Source organism: Mus caroli, unplaced genomic scaffold (assembly GCF_978045245.1).
Source record: "Mus caroli unplaced genomic scaffold, Mus_caroli_1 scaffold_6, whole genome shotgun sequence".
Classification (NCBI taxonomy): domain Eukaryota; kingdom Metazoa; phylum Chordata; class Mammalia; order Rodentia; family Muridae; genus Mus; species Mus caroli.
The window spans coordinates 17,974,764-17,993,348 of NW_028227261.1; the positions used below are offsets into that span (position 1 = coordinate 17,974,764).

At 51.6% G+C, this 18,585-nt stretch overlaps 1 protein-coding gene across 2 annotated transcripts in view; it reads left to right on the forward strand.

Moving 5' to 3' along the window:
- Positions 1 to 18,585, forward strand: part of Pax7 (paired box 7) — a 95,196-nt gene that overhangs the window by 72,514 nt on the left and 4,097 nt on the right. For both annotated transcript variants that reach the window (XM_021160850.2, XM_021160851.1), the window contains exon 8: positions 14,317 to 14,563. In XM_021160850.2, coding sequence (XP_021016509.1) covers positions 14,317 to 14,563 — 247 coding nt within the window. The remainder of the gene's footprint in view (positions 1 to 14,316; positions 14,564 to 18,585) is intronic.

The window sequence follows — 18,585 nt, forward strand, 5'->3', positions numbered from 1 at the left end:
ATGGCCTAGCCTTCCAGCATGGCGGTGGTGGTCCCCAAGCCCCCCAGATCCAGGGGTGAGATGTCCTGCCCTTTTGCCAAGTGTTTTCCTTTAGTTCCAGATGCCACCCTGACAGGTGCTTCCTGTGATTAATGTCACCACCCCCTAGCCCTGGGACCAGCTTTTCTTCCCCAAGCCACAGCTGGCTGTGGGTGGGCAGACTCCTGCCTGCCTTTTAGAATCCTCTTCTGGTCTCTCCCTTCCCTGGAACCCCCAATGGACATGGGGTATAGACTGGCTTGGACTCTGTCAGCTCACACGGAATCTCTTCACAGAATGCAGTAGAGAGGACTCTGTATAGCTGGCAGTATAGTCAAGATTAGGGGGTCTTGGTTATCTTAGGAGGTGGCTGTCAGATTTGGGGACCACAGCTCGAGTAAAAACTGATCATGTCCATCAGAGAACATCCATTGAATGAGAAACAGTGCTTACCAGCTGAGTGATCTTAAGCAGCTGACTAGACCTCTCTGTGCCTCCAAAGTCCTAGGTACTCTGAGGATTATGGGTGTACCTGGTCTGGACCTGCAGTCAGAAGACAATAATTTCAATTATGTACGGATGAATTTGGAAGTGCAGCTGACTCCATGGTCATAGAGAGGGGTGTGCGGATTGGAGTTGGGGGTATTAGTTTAGTATTCTAGTTTCTCCCCACATCCCCCCTTTCTCTCCCCTTCCTGCATAACCATATAAACTAAGGCATCAGCATCCCTCCCCAGCCAGTGAGCCCCTATCTCTAGCTGCATCTCTCCAGCCCGAGGATGGCAACAGACAAAATCTCAGCTCAGTACCCAGCCTCTTGTTTGTTTGCTATGGAGCCCTCCATGCCGTGGGCACGTTTTTTTGCTAATTTTGTAGCTGCCTTTATCAAACGGGGATTCACGGGCGCCTTAGCCTTGATAAGTGGATTAGTCTCTGCGCTAAACAAGGAGGTGTGGGGCGTGGGGGGGAGCTGTGCCACAAAGATGTTTGTTTCCGGAAGAATGGAGCCTGCGTTCTCGGCCCTGTGAGGGGCATCTGAGACGCTGGAAGGGCCATCTGCGTGCCTTGTCTCAGGGCTTGGAGCTGCAGCTTAGAACTTGCTACAGAGTAACCAGGGAGCCAAGAGGAGGGGCCGGGACTTGCAGGGGGTGTGTGGGGGGGTGAGAGGTGGGGGGAGACTTTGGATTCTTTCCAGGCTTATGATCCACCTGGGCTAAGCATGCTGAACATGGGAGCACCTGCTTGGGCTGCAAGACTCCTGTGGTTGTCCCTCTCTTCCCTTACCCTCCAGCCTCCACTTACCGAAGCCCTTCCAAGAGCTCCATTGTGACTTGGCTAGGGATGCAGGCTCAGCTTTGCAGACTTCTCTAGTGCAACGGTGACAAATTTGCAGGCCCTGGCACTGTGGAAGCAAGAGGTTTGTGTCTGCTCAGAGATTCTAGAATGTTCCTTGGGGGCTTCCTTCGTTGGTGATCTCTGAGGAATGGCTCTTTGGGGTCACGGGGTATCATCCAGTCACCCCAGGTTATAGCTGGAGACCAGGGGCATTACCTTTAAAATGTATGCGAACTCATCTTTGCTGTCAGAGACACTAGCATCAGGGCAAGTTGACCCGTGGACTCTAGGAAGTTCCACCATGGTTAGCTTAGCCTGGGACTCTTCCCAGCTTGTGATGGCCTACCAGATATTGAAACAGAGAGAGGAAGTGAATTTCTGGGTGACTAAGGCAAGTCACAAATATCAGTAGAGTCAGGGAAGACTCTGAAGCAGGCATATTCTTTAGAGGTCAAGGCAGGAGGCAGCCAGAAAGGTTTGCTGGGTAGCGGTGGGAAAGAGTCCCTGCAGAAGTCTAGAGATGAAATAAGATATAGGAAGGACCAGTACTTGGTCCAAATACACAGTGAAGGCTTGTTGAGAAAGTAGGGTGCGGAACCCCCCAGTGGTTCCTTTTCCCTGGCCCTTGTGTAAGTGGTTGGGGTGTTTAGATCTCTACTCTGTGTTGGCTGAGGGGCGAGGGCAGCAGAGGTGCATTAAGAGAGAAGGGACGGGTGGAGCAGACTGCCTCAGGCCCTCAGCTGGTCCTTAGCCGCTCAGTCTCCCAAGCTGCCTCCAGCTGAGTGTGATTTTGCTATTTATTTACATGTAATTATTGCTATGAGGTGCAGATATTAACGCTGTCAAGAGCAATTTGCTCTGACATTTTTCACTCCCTCAGTGCCCCCGCCACTCTTGATGGGGCCCAGGGCTCTCCCAGCTTAGCCACCGCGCGCCCGCTCGGTGGCCCGGCCCAGAACCACCCAGCCGGCAAGGAGCTGCGTCAAAGAGTTCACCAGGCTCTTCTGCAAACCCATTAAGCTTTGAAATTGAATTTGGTCTGGGAGAGGGTGGGTGCTCCCCACCCTGCCACCGGTTCCACCAGCCAGGCTGGCTCAGGGCCTTCCTGCCCTGCCTTACACAGGCAAAACTGAGGGGGGGGGCACAAAAGGGCTTGAGCTTGTAAGTGCAGGGGGCAGGGCTAAGGGCTTGAGGCTAGCAGAAGGCACCAGAGAGGATGGTAAAGACCTCAAGGGTCATTGTCAGAGAGGCCTCGGCCTCACAGATGCCTCGGGCTCGGCCCCACGGATACAGCCTAAGATGGATGAGTCTGCTTGCTCTCTCCTCACCATCTGGTCAGCCAGCAATGGTTGGGGCTGGGGTGACAGGAAACCAGTAAGGTATAGAGAAGGGGCTGACCTGTGTTTCTCCCTGAGGACCCATATAAAAACCCATAGGGAGGTGAATACCTGTAAGCCAAGTGTCAGGAGGTCGAGGCAGGAGGCCAGCTTAGCTCCAGGCCAGTGAGAGACTCTGACTCAAAACACATGGTAGATGGCCCGGCACATCTCCAATATCAGTGAGCATGGGCACACACAGAGAGAAGGAAAAGGAAAGCCAGGTGGCCCTGGGGACAGGTGGCTCTAACCCATGTCATAAGGACAGATTGCCTTATAGCCAGTGAGGCCTCTGAGTCACTGTGGAGTCAGAACAGGAGCTGTGCTGACCCACAGTGAGTCCCTCTGATAGAACTTTTAGTTTACACCTCCTGGGTTCAAATCTCAGCTCCCCCAGTGACTGAGTCAGTTGATCTACTACTTGGCTTCCTGGGGCCTCTGTTTCCTTGTCTTTGGAATGAAAACTTTGTAATTGTTTCTTTAAAAAAAAAAAAGGATTGACTCTGTGTGTGTGTGTGTGTGTGTGTGTGTGTGTGTGTGTGTGTGTGTACATGCAGGTGTGTAGGTGTGTTGTATAGCAACCCTTGGAAGCCAGAAGAGGGCACCAGATCCCCTGGAGTTATGGGGTGTCTGAGCCTCCTGATGTAGGTGCTGGGGACTGGATTAGAGTCCCCACTCTGAGAGCAGCAAGTGCTCTTAATCGCTGAGCTATGGCTCCAACCAACAGCCATTTTCTCATTAGGCTCACACTTGGCTGGGTCAAGGCTATGGGATGGGTGCTGATGTGTCCTTAATCTGACCAGGAGCTGTCCACAGAAGGCTGCAGTCAGCATCCTAGCAGCCTGCCCATTTGGAGACATCTGATGGGTGGAAGGGACAGGCCCATTTCAGAAAAATTGAAGGGTGCATCTCTGAGCTGGCGTCTTTCCGGTTGATGGGAAAGAGTGACTTCCTGCACATAGTAGGTGGGAAGGAGTGACTTCCTGCACATAGTAGGTGGGAAGGAGTGGCTTCCTGCACATAGTAGGTGGGAAGGAGTGGCTTCCTGCACACAGGAGGTGTATAGCAATGGGAACCTGTCAAGTTTCTGGGGCCAAATGGAAGAAGAAACCGGGACCCATGGGTCCTTTTACCCTGCTGTGAGGAATTGGCCTTCTGGGCGACCAGCAGGCCTAAGACATCATGGCAGCAGGTCCCTAACACTCTGTGATGCATGCCAGCTTGTCTGCCCAGATACTAATGAGGCCTCACTGCCACCACTCAGTCCCCGCCACCACCAATCTTCATTCTTCTCTCTGACAATTATGAAGGGTACCCACCCCACACACACACCCACCCACCAGGGGGAACCGAGGCCCACTCTCGCTTCCCTCCCCCTCCCCACCCCCTCCTTCCCCTCAGCTTGGCCAATTAGGCCCCTGACACCTGGAGCCGCTGACAAACTGTTTCTGTCACTTGCTCTCTGTCTTTCATTAGGGCAGCGGAGGAGGGGGAGCAGGAGAGGGAGGGGAGAGAGATGGGATCTTTCATGCTTAGTAAGGCCGGCTACATTAATTACAAAACGGCCATTTGCCGCGTGAAACTCTGCTAATTAAATTTATGCAATCATTATCTTTAAATAGTCATATCTTTCCCAGCGATCGGCTGGTCCCTTCCTTCCCCAACCCCTCTGCCACTGCTCCAAGCCGTCACTCTAATCCCCCAGCCGCGTTTATCCCCACTACCAGTTTCATCCCCCTCTCTGCACCCCCACCCTACATGGACACCTCCAACCTTGGCCAGCCTAAGGATCTATCCAGGGAGGGGTGGCTTTAAAAAATGCCGCCATGATTCCAGATCCATCCAGATGTTTCTAGATATCTGGAGGGTAGTGCTTTGTCAACCAAGTATAGGATGTATATCTTGTTCTTGACTTCCAGCAAGAGGTCATTCTGTCCACACCTCCTGTCCTGTCTCCCTCGATCCTCAGGCTAGGGTGGGGTCCTCTGAGAATCTTCAGAATGGGGGAGGGGCATAAGCATGTCAAGAGAAGACCGCTTCTTCTGATTTTCATTAAGCAAGCCTGGCACGTGCCAGGGCTGGGCCAGAGAGAAACAGATCCAGTCCTTGGTCCCCTCCTGAACTTGCTCATTCAGCAAAATGTTTGTTGGATGCCTACTGTGTGCCAGGCACCTAGTTGGTCCCCAAGCAGCTCCTGCCCATCCAGGCTGCTGTGTCTGGCCACAATAGAATGTAACGTGTAAGTGCTGAGGGGGCACAGGAGGATCCATGAGTGTGTGGGGAGTTTGTCATGTGCACAGCAGCACACAGAATCAGTATCAGCCTGAGGCAGGGGAGAGTATGGGGCTGTAGGAAAACTGGGGGCTGCCTCTGTGAGGTGAGGAGACAGCCAATAAGATCAGAGCATCCCCCTGTTGGGCTTTCCACAGTCTCTTCTGATGCCAGCCAGGAAGGCCTTCTAAAATTCCGACATCCTCCTTACTCCAAGGGACCTTGCCTGAAGTCCTTCCCCTGTGCACACACACACACACACACACACACACACACACGCACCAAATTTACAAGTGCTTGTGCACACGTGTGACAAACTTGCACATGTGCATAAGCAATGTGTCCATGTACACGAAGATAAACAGTGCCACGTACACAAACACAAATGTGCAATATTCCGGCACGCACAATCCTGAATACGATAGTCCTTTGTGCACATACATGCACACCCAATGCTCATGCATGCATGTGGTTAGCAGCTAAGCAAACATGCAACCGGTACATACACATGTACATCCACATAGAGCCCACACATACTCACACAACATTCACATCCGTGTCTATGTGCAGACAGACAACAGTCTCTATATGGTAATCCCCTGTGTACACCATATGCACAGCTATCACACGTATACATGGCTAATAGCCATAGACATGGATGCGTAATACTTACATGCACACATGTGACCCATATACAGCCCAGACACATGGAGGACACACCCATACTGTGTTCTTGAGCTGTTTAGTTAAGGATCCCTCAGCACAGGGACAGACCAGAGCAGTTGCCCTGAGCCTCAGCTTCCTCATCTGCAGAGTAGGCTAACTGTTGGATAGAGTAGGCACCACTGGCCTTGACTGGGACAGGCTCTGGGAACCGGAGGACACTGCTTCAGCACTTGAAGAAGAACCTCACAGGAGGCTAGAGGGATGCAGGCATGGAGCTGCCATGGAACATGGGAAGTGGGGGATGGCTGCTGAAGGGGCGGGACGGGGAGACCTGGGAGAAATCTTGTTTGGAAGTTCCGAGTCAGCACCCGAAGCCCATTACAGCTGTCCACAGGGGGTGGAGGGGGCGTAGATCCTCTTAGCAGAGAATTGAGAGGAGAGGGCTTCTTCGGTAGCTGCCTGCCTGCCCGGGTGGGGGATTTCTCACTGGCACTAATCCCAGCTGGGGACAGGCAGGGGGCCAGCATGGGGCGGAGGCAGGTGTGTGTGTGTGTGTGTGTGTGTGTGCGCTTGCTTCTGTGTGTGTGTTAGGATTGGAAGGGGGTGAGAGATGCAAAGGTCTGCACGAGGGAGCTGGGGAATGTGGAGGTGAGAGGCTGTGGTGTATGGAGGTAAGTGTGGTATGTGTGTGAGCGTGTGTGGTGTGTGTGTGGTGTGGTGTGTGTGTATGTGTGTGTGTGGTGTGTGTATATGTGTGTGGTGTGGTATGTGGTGTATGTGAATGTGTGTGATGTCAGGTGTGTGTGAGTGTGGTGTGTGTGGGTATCTGGGGGGGTGTGTACTGTGTGTGTGTGTGTGTGTGTGTGTGTGGTATATGTGAGTGTGTGTAGTGTGTGTGTGTAGATGTGTGTGTGTAGATGTGTGTGTGTGTGTGTGTGTGTGGTATATGTGAGTGTGTGTGGTGTGTAGTGTGTGTGTGTAGATGTGTGTGTGTAGATGTGTGTGTGTGTGTGTGTGTGTGGTATATGTGAGTGTGTGTGGTGTGTAGTGTGTGTGTGTAGATGTGTGTGTGTGTGTGTGTGTGGTATATGTGAGTGTGTGTGGTGTGTAGTGTGTGTGTGTAGATGTGTGTGTGTAGATGTGTGTGTGTGTGTGTGTGTGGTATATGTGAGTGTGTGTGGTGTGTAGTGTGTGTGTGTAGATGTGTGTGTGTGTGTGTGTGGTGTGGCATGTACCCCATGTCTTTGCCCAAGTGACTATGGCTATGGTTTGGGGCTACCTTGGGTAGCAAGAGCAGTGATGTAGGCACTTGGTGACCACTAAAGTCATCTGGGGATATTTAAAATATTCCTGATACCCAGAGAGGTGACACCAGAGGATAGCCAAGGGAGAAGAATGGAGCTTGGAGTGTGGTTCTGCTCCTTTTCCGTGCTCACTCTACCCTGATGGAGGGTGCTTGGACCCAGGGGTACCCCAGTTAAGCCCAGTCTCAGGGTAGTCTCTGGTACTTCAAGACATTTTTTTTATCGCACAGCTCCAGCAAATGCTGCCTTCCATTCCTGGCATTAAAACAGGCTGTGTCCCATACGTCCCCACTCTGTCCCGGTCACTCTCAGAAGTCACCCGTGATGTGTTAGCAAGGCGGTGAGCCAAGGATGAAACTGGACCCGTGGGCAGAGAGGAGCAGGATTCTCTGCCACTTGGAGACTCCTTCATGGCCAAATATAGTCTGAGGATGGGAGTAGAGGAGGTGCATGGGTGTCAGTAAGACACTTACAAAAATGTGTGTGCAGAGATAAAGGGTGTTCTTGATGCTAAGGAAGGTCTTAAGGGTGGGGGTCAGAAGAGAGTGGTACCATTTGTGTGGCTAAATTTGCCTGTACCAAGGTATGAAGCAAGGTTCTGAGCAGCTGAAGACTAAGAGACCTCATAGGCTTGCCCCAAGTCCCTCCCTCCACCCCCTCCTCTCAGAGGATAACCACCATCATGCCTGAGGGGGTGTGGTCTGCTGCAGTGATCTTACCTGCTCCCTTTTGGAGAGTGCAGCCAACTCCTAGGTGGGACTCATTCCAGAGCAGAGCCAAGTTTCCAGCTTGTGGACAGGGCTAAAAAGGACACATTCACCCAGGTGGCTGGAGAAGGGTTCCCTTTGTCTGCTATCTTAGGTTCATTGCCATCTCAGGGGGTTCTGGGGCCCCTCCTTGCTCCTCTGTTTTAACCCAGGTTATAGCAGAAGCCTGCAGGGAGGGAGGACTGGCTGGCTGGAGGGAGGATTGAACGGATCTTTTCCCATCATAGAGATAAGAAGACTGAGCCCTAGCAGGTTTAAGAACTTGCCGCAGGGGTAGGGGTCAGGGCACAGTGGGGTCCCTGATTTGGTCTTGAGTCCTGAAACTAAAGTAACTATTTCCGAAGCCAGGCATGGGAGTTTGTAATCCCAGCAGTTGCCTGTGGATACAGGGTTATATTTACCTGTGTGTGGAGGAGTTCCTGGGCAGCCTTAGACAACACGAGACCCGATCTGGTAGGGTAGTTGTGAGTTCGAGACCAGACTGGACTAGAGTGAGACATTATCTCAAAAGACAAAAAACAAGCACACCCCCCAGGCTCCAAGAGGACTCCAGCTTTCTTGCCTTTAGCTGGTCTAGGGCCCTTGGGGAAAGGGCCCTACTTCTCAAGGCCTCAGAGAAGGAACAGCCTCTAACCTACAGCTGGCCACAGGGTTCTTTGACCTAATGGTAACACCCCTCCTGTTTACCTTCTCAGTCCCAGGCCCCTCTCCTCCCTCTCCCCACCACCCAGAGCCTACTGCACAGCTCCGGTTTAGCTATGGCACCTCTCATTTCAGTTTTGCTCCCCAAGCTGCGCTGGGTTATCAGAGAGGGTGCAGAGCTCCAAGCTCAGGCACCTCCATCCCAGGCCCTCAGGCCAGCTCAGGCACGGAGGAAATTAATTACATTCTACCATCCCCTTTTAAAGTAGGGGAGTACATCAGGGCGTCCACAGAGGAGAGGTTGCAGCGCAGAGGCTGTGGAAGGAAGGGGGGCCCACCCCTGAAAGCAGCAGGCCTCTCCCCAGGGGCGGAAGGGGGTGGGTGAAGCTGGGCCCCTTATTGATTTAGCCAGGTTCAGGCTGGGACTGATTTGGGGTAAGGGGTGGGGGTGGGGGAGATGCTGAGGGTTGGGAGGGGAGGGGGGGAAGGGAGGAAGAGAGAGAGGAAGGTAGGGCTGTCAGTCAGGCTGACGGACAGCCTAGAGATTTGCCTTCAGATAAAACCTTACAGATGTGGAGGTCAGTATTGATTTTGAGTTAGTAACGGTACCTTACCAAGAAGTAATACATTAGTGAGAGCAAGGTCACCAGGAAAAGCAAGCCCCACCGTGAGGCCGCGGCATTCCTGAAGGCGTGTACATTACCGCATCAGACCAGGACTTCCTCAAGTTCAAAAGTGTGCAGGCCCAGACCTCCTCTGCTGGGCCCCCACTGTGGGTAAGATGCTTCCTTCCTCTGTGGCACAGAGGGACTTTTTGCCAGAGGTCCCTAGGGCTCTGTACCATCAGGGCTTCGAAGACGCCCCGGGGAGCACCCACAGAGAAGCCAGAGACCCAGGCACAGACGTCAGAGTGGCTGCTGGCTGACTGTGTCAGGCTCCATGGACCTCTCACTCCCTGGTGCCTCAGTTTCCCCATCTACAGATTAGGGGTAGAATACCCATTTGCTAGAGGAACCGCTGCAGTGACCAGGTACAACCTTGGCGGAGGTTTTTCCTCTATGGTGGCCACCTGGGCTCTCCTAGGTTGTGCCCTGTCTGTTTCCTGGGAAGTTGCCCTCCTGCAGATGAAATGGAAACCACTTGATCCAGGAGCCTCCAGGGACTCAGAGTCACTATTCACACCTACCCCAGATGTGGATTTGATTTGATGTTCCAGGCCAAATCCCATTGAGCAAATCCCATTATGGGAAAAGCTCCCTGGGCCGAGCTGTCTGTTAGCTGGCAGGGTCCATGGCCTTCAGAGCCATCGGGCACAACACACACCCCTTCCAACAAAGGGCTGCAGGAGGCCCTGCCCCCTCCCGAGTCTCCTTCCTGTGTAGCCCTGGCTGTAGACCAGGATGGCCTTGAACTCACATAGATCCATATATATACTTCTGCCATTAAGAGCACCCAGAACCATGTCCGCCCTAAAATATTTTTAAAGAAGAGTTCATAGCCGGGCAGTGGTGGCTCATGCCTTTAATCCCAGCACTTGGGAGGCAGAGGCAGGTGGATTTCTGAGTTCAAGGCCAGCCTGGTCTACAGAGTGAGTTCCAGGACAGCCAGAGCTACACAGAGAAACCCTGTCTCGAAAAGAGAAAAAACAAACAAACAAACAAAAGAAGAATTCATCATTTTTCCATTTTAAGTGTGTATGTGCCTACATGAGGCTGTGTACGCAGGTGCCCAAAGAGACCAGAAGAGGGCACTGGATCCCCTGGAACTATAGTTTATAGTGCTGCCTGATGTCGGTTCTGGGAACTTCCACAGTGGTCTCCAGTGGGAGAAGTTATGCTCTTTCTCTGTCTACATATTTGATTGACAGCTCTGATAGGGATCTGAGGTTATTCTTCAGACTGGTGATCGACTTAGTATCCGGTACATAATAAACACTCAATAAATATCATTAGAGCCCTATTTGTGAATTCAGCGAGCACTTCTGAGCTCATTGTAGACAGCGGACCAGAAGCAAACACTGAGGCTGCAGAGGATGACAGCACATACTTTGGGCCCACAGCAATGTCCCATGGTCCATTCATTAGATGATAAATGAGTACATAAATGTCTGCCCCGGGCAATATACAATATTGCTGAATTCCCAAAGGGCAGGAGGAACTGGACCGGCAGAGAAAGCTCAGACCACAAGAAGCCCTTGCTGGAGCCATTCAGAGTTCTTGGGTGACAGAGTCAGGTCTGGCCACTGCCCTGTGCAAGTGTCAGTTGTAAAGAGTATGTGTATATAAGGTCTCCGAGGTACCACCTCCTCTCCATACCTTCCTTTCTCCTTCCTCCCCTTCCACCATCTTTTCTGAGCCGGCCATCTTGGTAAAGGGCAGTACAAGAGAGTCAAACTGGATCTCAACCTCCTTCAGGAGCCTCTTCCAGAAGGAAAGGGGCTGGTGAGCTGATTCCTAGGGCCCAGCTTCCTCCAAGGGGAAGCAGGCTCTGTCTGTGGTGGGCAGGATGACCGACAGTGTCATCGTTTAGATGAGAGCGTTGGATCTTGGTTGGGAATCAAACATCATTGGGAACAGTGGGGTCTCCCAGACCGAGATCCCGAGTTCACCCTGAAGCCCCTGCATTGCGCCCCACAGCAGGTTCCCCAGGCTTGGGACACCCATCTCGAAGATCTGAAAGGCACAGATGTAGTTCAGTGTTTAGGTGTCTCCACATCCTAAAAGTCCAGCACCCCGCTATTGATCCTAACCTGACAGAGATGCCAGAGGCAGGGTGAGTCTGTAAGCTAGGCAGACAGCACAAAATGGTCCAGGGGCATCCACCCAACCTCAGGCCTCACTTCACACCTCCCCAAAGACATATAATATCTTTGCCATCTTGGGGTGGTCCACAGGGTTCCATCTAACCTAAAAAAAAATCCCACCAGCAGAACCTGTGGACAGCTTGCCCTGCCCCACCCCACCCTTGACTCTGGTTTGGACCAAGTACTCAGTTTATAAAGTTTAGGTATCAGAGGTGGTGTTCTATGCCTCCCCTCCTCAGGCTCCCCAACAAACAGGTGATTGCATGACCCTGGAGTAGGATCCTCCAAAGGGCTTGGATGAGTCAACTCTGTCCTTGGGAATCCATGGCTGGTGATCTTAGCCATGAACCAGGCAGGCCCTAGCCTGCTGGATCCCTGACCACTAGCTATGAGATATGGTGGAGGCATTGCTCTCTGTGGACCTCACTGATTTTATCTGACAAATGGGTTCTTAGCTCTGGCCCACATGTCTCCATAGTTCTCTGGATTGGAGACAGCATGCAGGTGAGTGGCTAAGAAGAGGTTTGAAGGGAGGGGCAACCGAGGAGGCTCGTGAGAACAGGATCCTATTTTCCCACCTCTTAGCCAGGCTCAAGGTAGACCATGTCCCTAACAGAGATCCCCTCATCCTCCAGTGCACCCTCTGACTCAGCCACCCTCGCAAACCCTTTCCCCAGGACTTCAGAGGTCATGGGATTTCCCAGCTGTCCACACCCACTCAGACACACAGCCGTTAAGTATGAGAACTTTGTTCTACCCAAGGCTTATAGAACCTTTGTGTCTGCCCTTGACCTGTTCTCCTGCCCCTGAGCCTGTGCAGGACAAGCCACTGGGAAAACCACTTAGTCCAGAGCCTCTTTCCTATAGGGTGGCATCTTCAGGAGGTCACTGGAGGCCTGAGACCCGCAGAGCAGGTCTTTGAGGATATGCTTATTTGACCCCTCTGGGTGACTGTGCCCTCTCACCCTGTAGGGTCATCGCTTACACTGTCAACCCCTACTGTCTCTTGGAGTGCTCGGTGGTAGGTCCTACCTTCTCTAAAGCTCTTTGGACCCCAGGCAGTCTGGGTGCACTCCGTGGCTTCCACAGTCAAAAGCTATCTCTATCAAATGCCTCAATGCTTTCTTGTGCTTTGGGGACCTTCGCTCTTGCCGAGATCTTTCTGTTCATTCTTGCACTGGGACAGGGGGCCAAGACTCTGATCTGAAGTTCTGTGGTCTTCATCCTGGGGTGCGGGGATAGACTTATCACCAGTACCTACTGAATGACTAAGCAAGCACCCCAGTGGCCCAACATCCATCCTTCAGGGTGAGTTTTCAGAGTTCAGTCTGGGGGTCCCACAGGCCAAGCAGGGTCATGGGTGAAGACCAGAGACTGCAGGGTCTGACAGTCACAGAAAGGTCTCAGGGGAGCTGTAAAAACCGTGGGTCTTGGACTGTCGAGACTGCTCAGTGGGTTAAGTCACTTGCCGACAAGCCTGACAACTTGAACTCTATCCCCAGAACCCACGTGGTGGAGGGAGAGAACTGATTGCCGTGGATTGTCTTCTGATCACCACACGCAGACTATGATATGCACCCACACCCACAAAAATAAATAAATGAAAAATTAAAAGCAAAGGCTTTGGACTTTGACATAGCAGAGGCAGGAGCTCAAAGTCCAGAAAGTCGTGAATGGCACTGGGTCTTAGGCACAGCACAGGCATGGGGGCGTTAAACGAGGAGGACGAGTGAGTGTGTACATGTGTGCGTGTGAGGATGGGCCATCCCAGTGTGATGCGGGAAGCACGGTCCTCTAGCTACTGGAGGAGAGCTCCGTGATTGTCCAGACACCATCATCTAGATAGGATACTGAGGAATGTATGCCTCAATTCATGCACACATTAGTTCACTCATTCATTCATTTGCCTCTTTAGCTGATAGGCCCAGGGTGTCCATTAGCTAGTGAGTGTATTTGTTCATTCATGCATGCGTTCATTCATTTATTCATCCCTTCAGCTGATAGCTCTGTGCAAATCTATCTCTCATTCATGTGTGCATTCATTCATTCATTCATTCAGCCTGATGGACTGTCAGTTAAGCATCCCTGATAGGCCCTAAGTGCTACCTACCTACCTACAGCCCGTTCACTCATTCATTCATCCATTCATTCATCCACTAGTTCATTCATTCACTCACTCATCCACTCATTTTCTTACTCATTCATTTACTCACTCATTCATTCATTCATCCACTGATTCATTCATTCACTCATTCATTCACTCACTCATTCACTCATTTACTTATTCATTCACTCATTCATTCATCCATTAGTTCATTCATTCACTCACTCATTCACTCTTTACTCACTTGTTCATTCATTCACTCATTCACTCATTCATCCACTCATTCACTCATTCATTCACTCATTTACTCACTAATTCATCCATTCACTCACTCATTTATTAATATAACTGATCTATCCAGAGCCTTGTATAGTTAGTGCATTTGTTAATTTATATATGTATATACCCACTCATTTGTGCATTCATCCATTTCTTCACTCACTCAGCTGGTAGGTTCAGGATGCCCTTTATGAAGTTAGTTCATTCATTCATGCATCCATTGACTGATTCATTCATTCATTCATTCATTCATTCTGCTGATAACTTCAGAGTTCCTCTTATCTAGCTGGTGTCCTCATTCATTCGTTCAGCTGATGGGTCCAGGTTCCGCTTATCTAGTCATTAAGTTATCATTCATGTCTGTGGGCATTCATCAAGCCGTTCATCCATCCAGCTGAGAGGTCCAGGATGTCCCTTGTGTAATTAGTTCTTTCATTTCTGCACTTATCGGTTTATTCAGGCATACACTCAGCAGAAAGTAGAGGGTAACCCCTCAAACTAGGCCATAGGGACATAGAAGTAACAAAGTGCCTGCCCTGCTCCCAGAGCTCTTGCTGGAAAACAGCCCCTTGGGCTCCCACGTGGGCAGGAAAAACACTGGAGATGAGCTGCCATTTCCCACACTAGGCTGTGATCCTGCTGAGGTCTGCCCTGGGCATGCGTAGGTAGTGTGTCCCCTGGCCCGCCTGATCCCTGCATGCTCGTGCCCCAGGGTCCAGCCTTTGGTATGCACTGCCTATCTCTCCTGCAGGTCATGAGCATCCTTAGCAACCCGAGCGCCGTGCCTCCACAGCCCCAGGCCGACTTCTCCATCTCCCCGCTGCATGGAGGCCTGGACTCGGCTTCCTCCATCTCAGCCAGCTGCAGCCAGCGGGCCGACTCCATCAAGCCAGGAGACAGCTTGCCTACGTCCCAGTCTTACTGCCCACCCACCTACAGCACCACTGGCTACAGTGTGGACCCTGTGGCTGGCTACCAGTACAGCCAGTATGGCCAAAGTGAGTGTTTCCCTTGCTACCCATCTCTAAAGGGGCTGACTCATTCCTGGGCAAGGCGTTGGTCGGGGTGGAGGGTGTCTTTTTCTTTAAAAGAATTTAAATTTTATTTTGTCATTTTATGTGTATGAGAGTATGTGTACTATGTGTATGCAGTACCTGTAGGGGTCAGAAGAGGGCATCGGATCCCCTGAAGTGGAATTACAGGTGGTTGTGAGCCATTTTATGGGTGCTGGGGACTAAGCCCAGGTCCTTGACAAGAGCAGCCAGTGCTCTTAACCACTGAGCCATCTCTCGAGTCCTCTATTAAAATTAAATTAGCATGCATGTGTGTCTGTCTGTGTTTGTGTGTGTGTGTGTGTGTGTCTGTGTGTGTGTGTGTCTGTGTGTGTGTAGTGTATGTGAGTGGGGACACCTGAGGGGAGGTCAGAGGACAACTTTTGGGCAGTGTTTCTCTTTACCTTTATTTGGGTTCTGGGAATCAAGCTCAGGGTTATGTTTTTTCCCCTTTGAGCCATCTCATAGGCCCAAACGCCCCTTTCACAGGTGGGAAAACTGAGGTCCATAATGGAAGCAGAGGTGATCTAAGATGTTCTGAACTGGTCATCAGATGCAATGACCCACCTCTTAGTAAGGACACCATACACATGAGTGTGAGTGCACACACACACACACACACACACCAGTTCCATCCCAGGAGCCTACAATGCTCCTACAATCTTTAGAGGCCACACTTTATAAGGAGAAAGGGCAGGAGTTTTTTTATTAGCATGTTCTATTTCACCCAGTATACCCAGATCACTGTTTCCACAATCCACAGGCGATACCCAGGAGATAGTCCGTATTCATTTGTTCCAACTTAGTGGCTTTTGTGGCTGTCCTTTGGTGGTACTGGGAATTAAACTCAGGACCTTGCCCAAACTAGGGATGAGCGTCACCACTGAGCTATATCCCCAACCCTCTACTTACTTTATATTTGAGACAGGGTTCACAAAGATCTCCACACTGGCCTGAACTCATTCTGTAGCCCAAATGGGGTTTGAACTTGCTATCCTTCATCAGCACTTAAACTTCAGGAAGGTACCAGTGGGGACACAGTGCTGCACACCCAAGCCTTTCTAAACAGGCTCATAGGGTTCAACATGAACCAACTAAATTAAAGACCAGATTTTACGTTTGAATGACATAAAACAAAGTAAACTTCCTTGAGTCTGCTCCCCATGGTGCTAGGCACAGGTCAAGTGTAGGACAGCTAGCGGCATGTGGCACGAATGTAGGAGGATGGCTGTGTACAGACTCTGTTCTCTGTGTGACACGCCTCTCAAGTCTCCAGGGTCTCACATACCCAGTCCAGCCATTGTCCCCTTGGTGTCTTGGCTTGATAGAGCAACAGCAGACTCTCAGATCAACAGCTGGGTGAGCCTGGCTTGGCCACAACCTCTGGCCGCCGCCTGACGGGGCCAGCAGCAGGGCAGGCCCAGACAGGATGGGGGAGCCAAAGGTCACAAGGCTGCCCTCACGCCACCTTTCAGCAAAGGCCTCACCTGCTGGTGTCAAACTAATCAGGAGGGTGTGTGGAAAGAGTGGGGCCTCCAGCCTAAGGGCACCCTCTCCAGCTGCTGCCTGGTCCTGCCACACTGACCTTTGCTTCCTGAGGCCCCCAGCCCGCTCCAACCTCATGGCCTTGGCCTCCACGGTTAAATGAGGGCCAGCTGTGTGGGCCTCTACCTCCCATGTGCGTATGTGCAAGCTTGTATGTGTGGATGCATCATGGGATTGTTACAGTCCAAAGTGTCTGCGGGCACACTGTGTGCAAGGGATGTGGCTGCAAAGTGCCCACATCTTCCCAGATAAGTGAGTTGTCTGTGTGTGTGTGTGTGTGTGTGTGAACATGTGCTGAACATGTATGCATTTACATGTAACTGTACACATGGACATACAAATGGCCTTTCTGTGTGCACATTGCATATGTGTATATGGCTTTGTAGGAGCACACACAGGCACACATACATGTGAGAGTATATGGTAGCAATATGCACATATGTTTAAATTTTCTTAGGTGGGTTCTTATGGGCTGATGTGTCTATATATGTGTATGTGCACTGGCATATGTGTGTGTGTGTTGAAAGTGTACGACCAATATGCAGATAAGTGTGGTTGCGTGCACATGTATATTTTGGCATGTACTTGTGCTTAAAGGTATCTATGATTAGGTATGACTTAGATGCTCGCATGAACATGATAGGCATACCTGGGTGTGTTCATATGCAGTGCCTGGGCATGCTTGTGTATGCAATTGTATGTGTGCCTATGGGCGTGCAGGACCATGCCTGTGAATGTGTGCTTGGGAAGCCCAGCGCTACATGATCATCTGCATGCAGGATGCACCAGTGTGCATGGGAGCCTTTCCATGCTGTCCCTGGTTGACCCCCTGACCTAGCGCATGTTCCCAGTCCAACACAGGACACACATGCTCTTGATAAAACATTTGAGAGCAGCAGCCGCAACGTGGCCAGCCCCGGGCAGGCGTTAGTCACACCCGGAGCCTGGAGCCCCTGCCCTGCTCCAGGGCGCCTGCCCAATTCGGAAATAAAATTAACCCCAAAGTCAGCATGGGGGTGGTGGGGGAGGGGGATCAAAAGAGAAGGGGCCCAGGAGGCCAGAAAGGAGAAGCAGTTGCCCTCCCTCTCCTTCCTCCCTCCTCCCCTCCTTTCCCGGCTCCTCCTCCTCTGTTACTGCAGGGAGAGCTCAGGGCTCCTCAAGGGCCATAGTCTCCAGCCACTTACTGAGGCACCTGGCCCACCATGTGTCACCCAGCTGTCACACACACCCAGCCTCAGCTTTCCCACCTGCAGGATGGGTCTGGGGACGAGGCACATCCTCTGAGCCACACTGCCTTCTTTTCTGTTGACCTTCTGGGGCAGTCCAAGGACATGTCACATTTCCATTAACCAGCAGCCAACACCCCTAAGCACACAGGAGGCCAGGTTCTCTAATAAGCTTTGAAAGTCACACATTCTGGACTCTCCTGTGTTGGTCTTGATCCACCTGTCACCTGCTGCCTTCTGTCCCATGCTTGAGTTTAGCCCATGCAGCTCTGTGTGAAATACGTGCTTCTCAGCCACAGAGCTTCCCCATCTCCTGTTCCTCAGTTTGTTAGGCTCAAAGAGGTAGAGCAGTGTTCCCATGGTCCCACAGACAGACAGTTCTGATTCAGCTTCCTTACCTCAGAGCACAGGTGAGCCAGTCTTGGAAAGACACTTGGCACTGATCGGTACACACTCTCCCGTGTGCACACTCATGTGTGGGAGTGCTGCTGACCATGTGCACAGAGTCAAGGTGTAACTTGCTAAATGCGTATGCAGGAAGGGAAGAGAAATAATTGCTAGCTGGCGCCCCATCTCTGCTGCTACACAGAGCTGTGTGCATGGTCATTCTCACTGTCTTAGTATAGAAATGATACTTAGAGAAGTTACTAGAGAGGGGTTGATGGGCTTTGTTGGTGGCCACACCTGCATCCCGGTCATTAGGAGCCAATTTCAGGTGTGTTTGAAACATGCATGTGACCTAACTCCTGTGCAGCAGACCCCGCCTGCCCCCCACCCCCGGCTCCTAGGGCCTCTCTCCTTCCCAGAGACACCTCCACATCTTCTGGCTCTGGCCAAGTCCATCCATCTGCCCATCTCTAACCGTCCCTGGAGTGGGTGGGGGCAGGGGGGCAGGGATGGGGCACATGGTAGATTAATATGGCCCCAGTGTTCCCAGAGGCCAGGGCCATACTAATGATGGGGCTGATAGAACGCAGGAGTGTGAAAAGAATTTTAATAGATCTGACAACTCTAATAAGAATTTGTGTCTGGAAGGGTCCTCCTCTGGGGCTGCACTCTGACGAGCTCCTGATGGCTGGGATCTGTTTACTGGTTGGCATTGCTGGCCCAGCTCCTGCCAACTCTTGATTAATGTAATTGGAGACGTTCAGAGCCCAGGCGGGGTGTGAGGCAGGAGAAGGGAGACACAGAGGGACA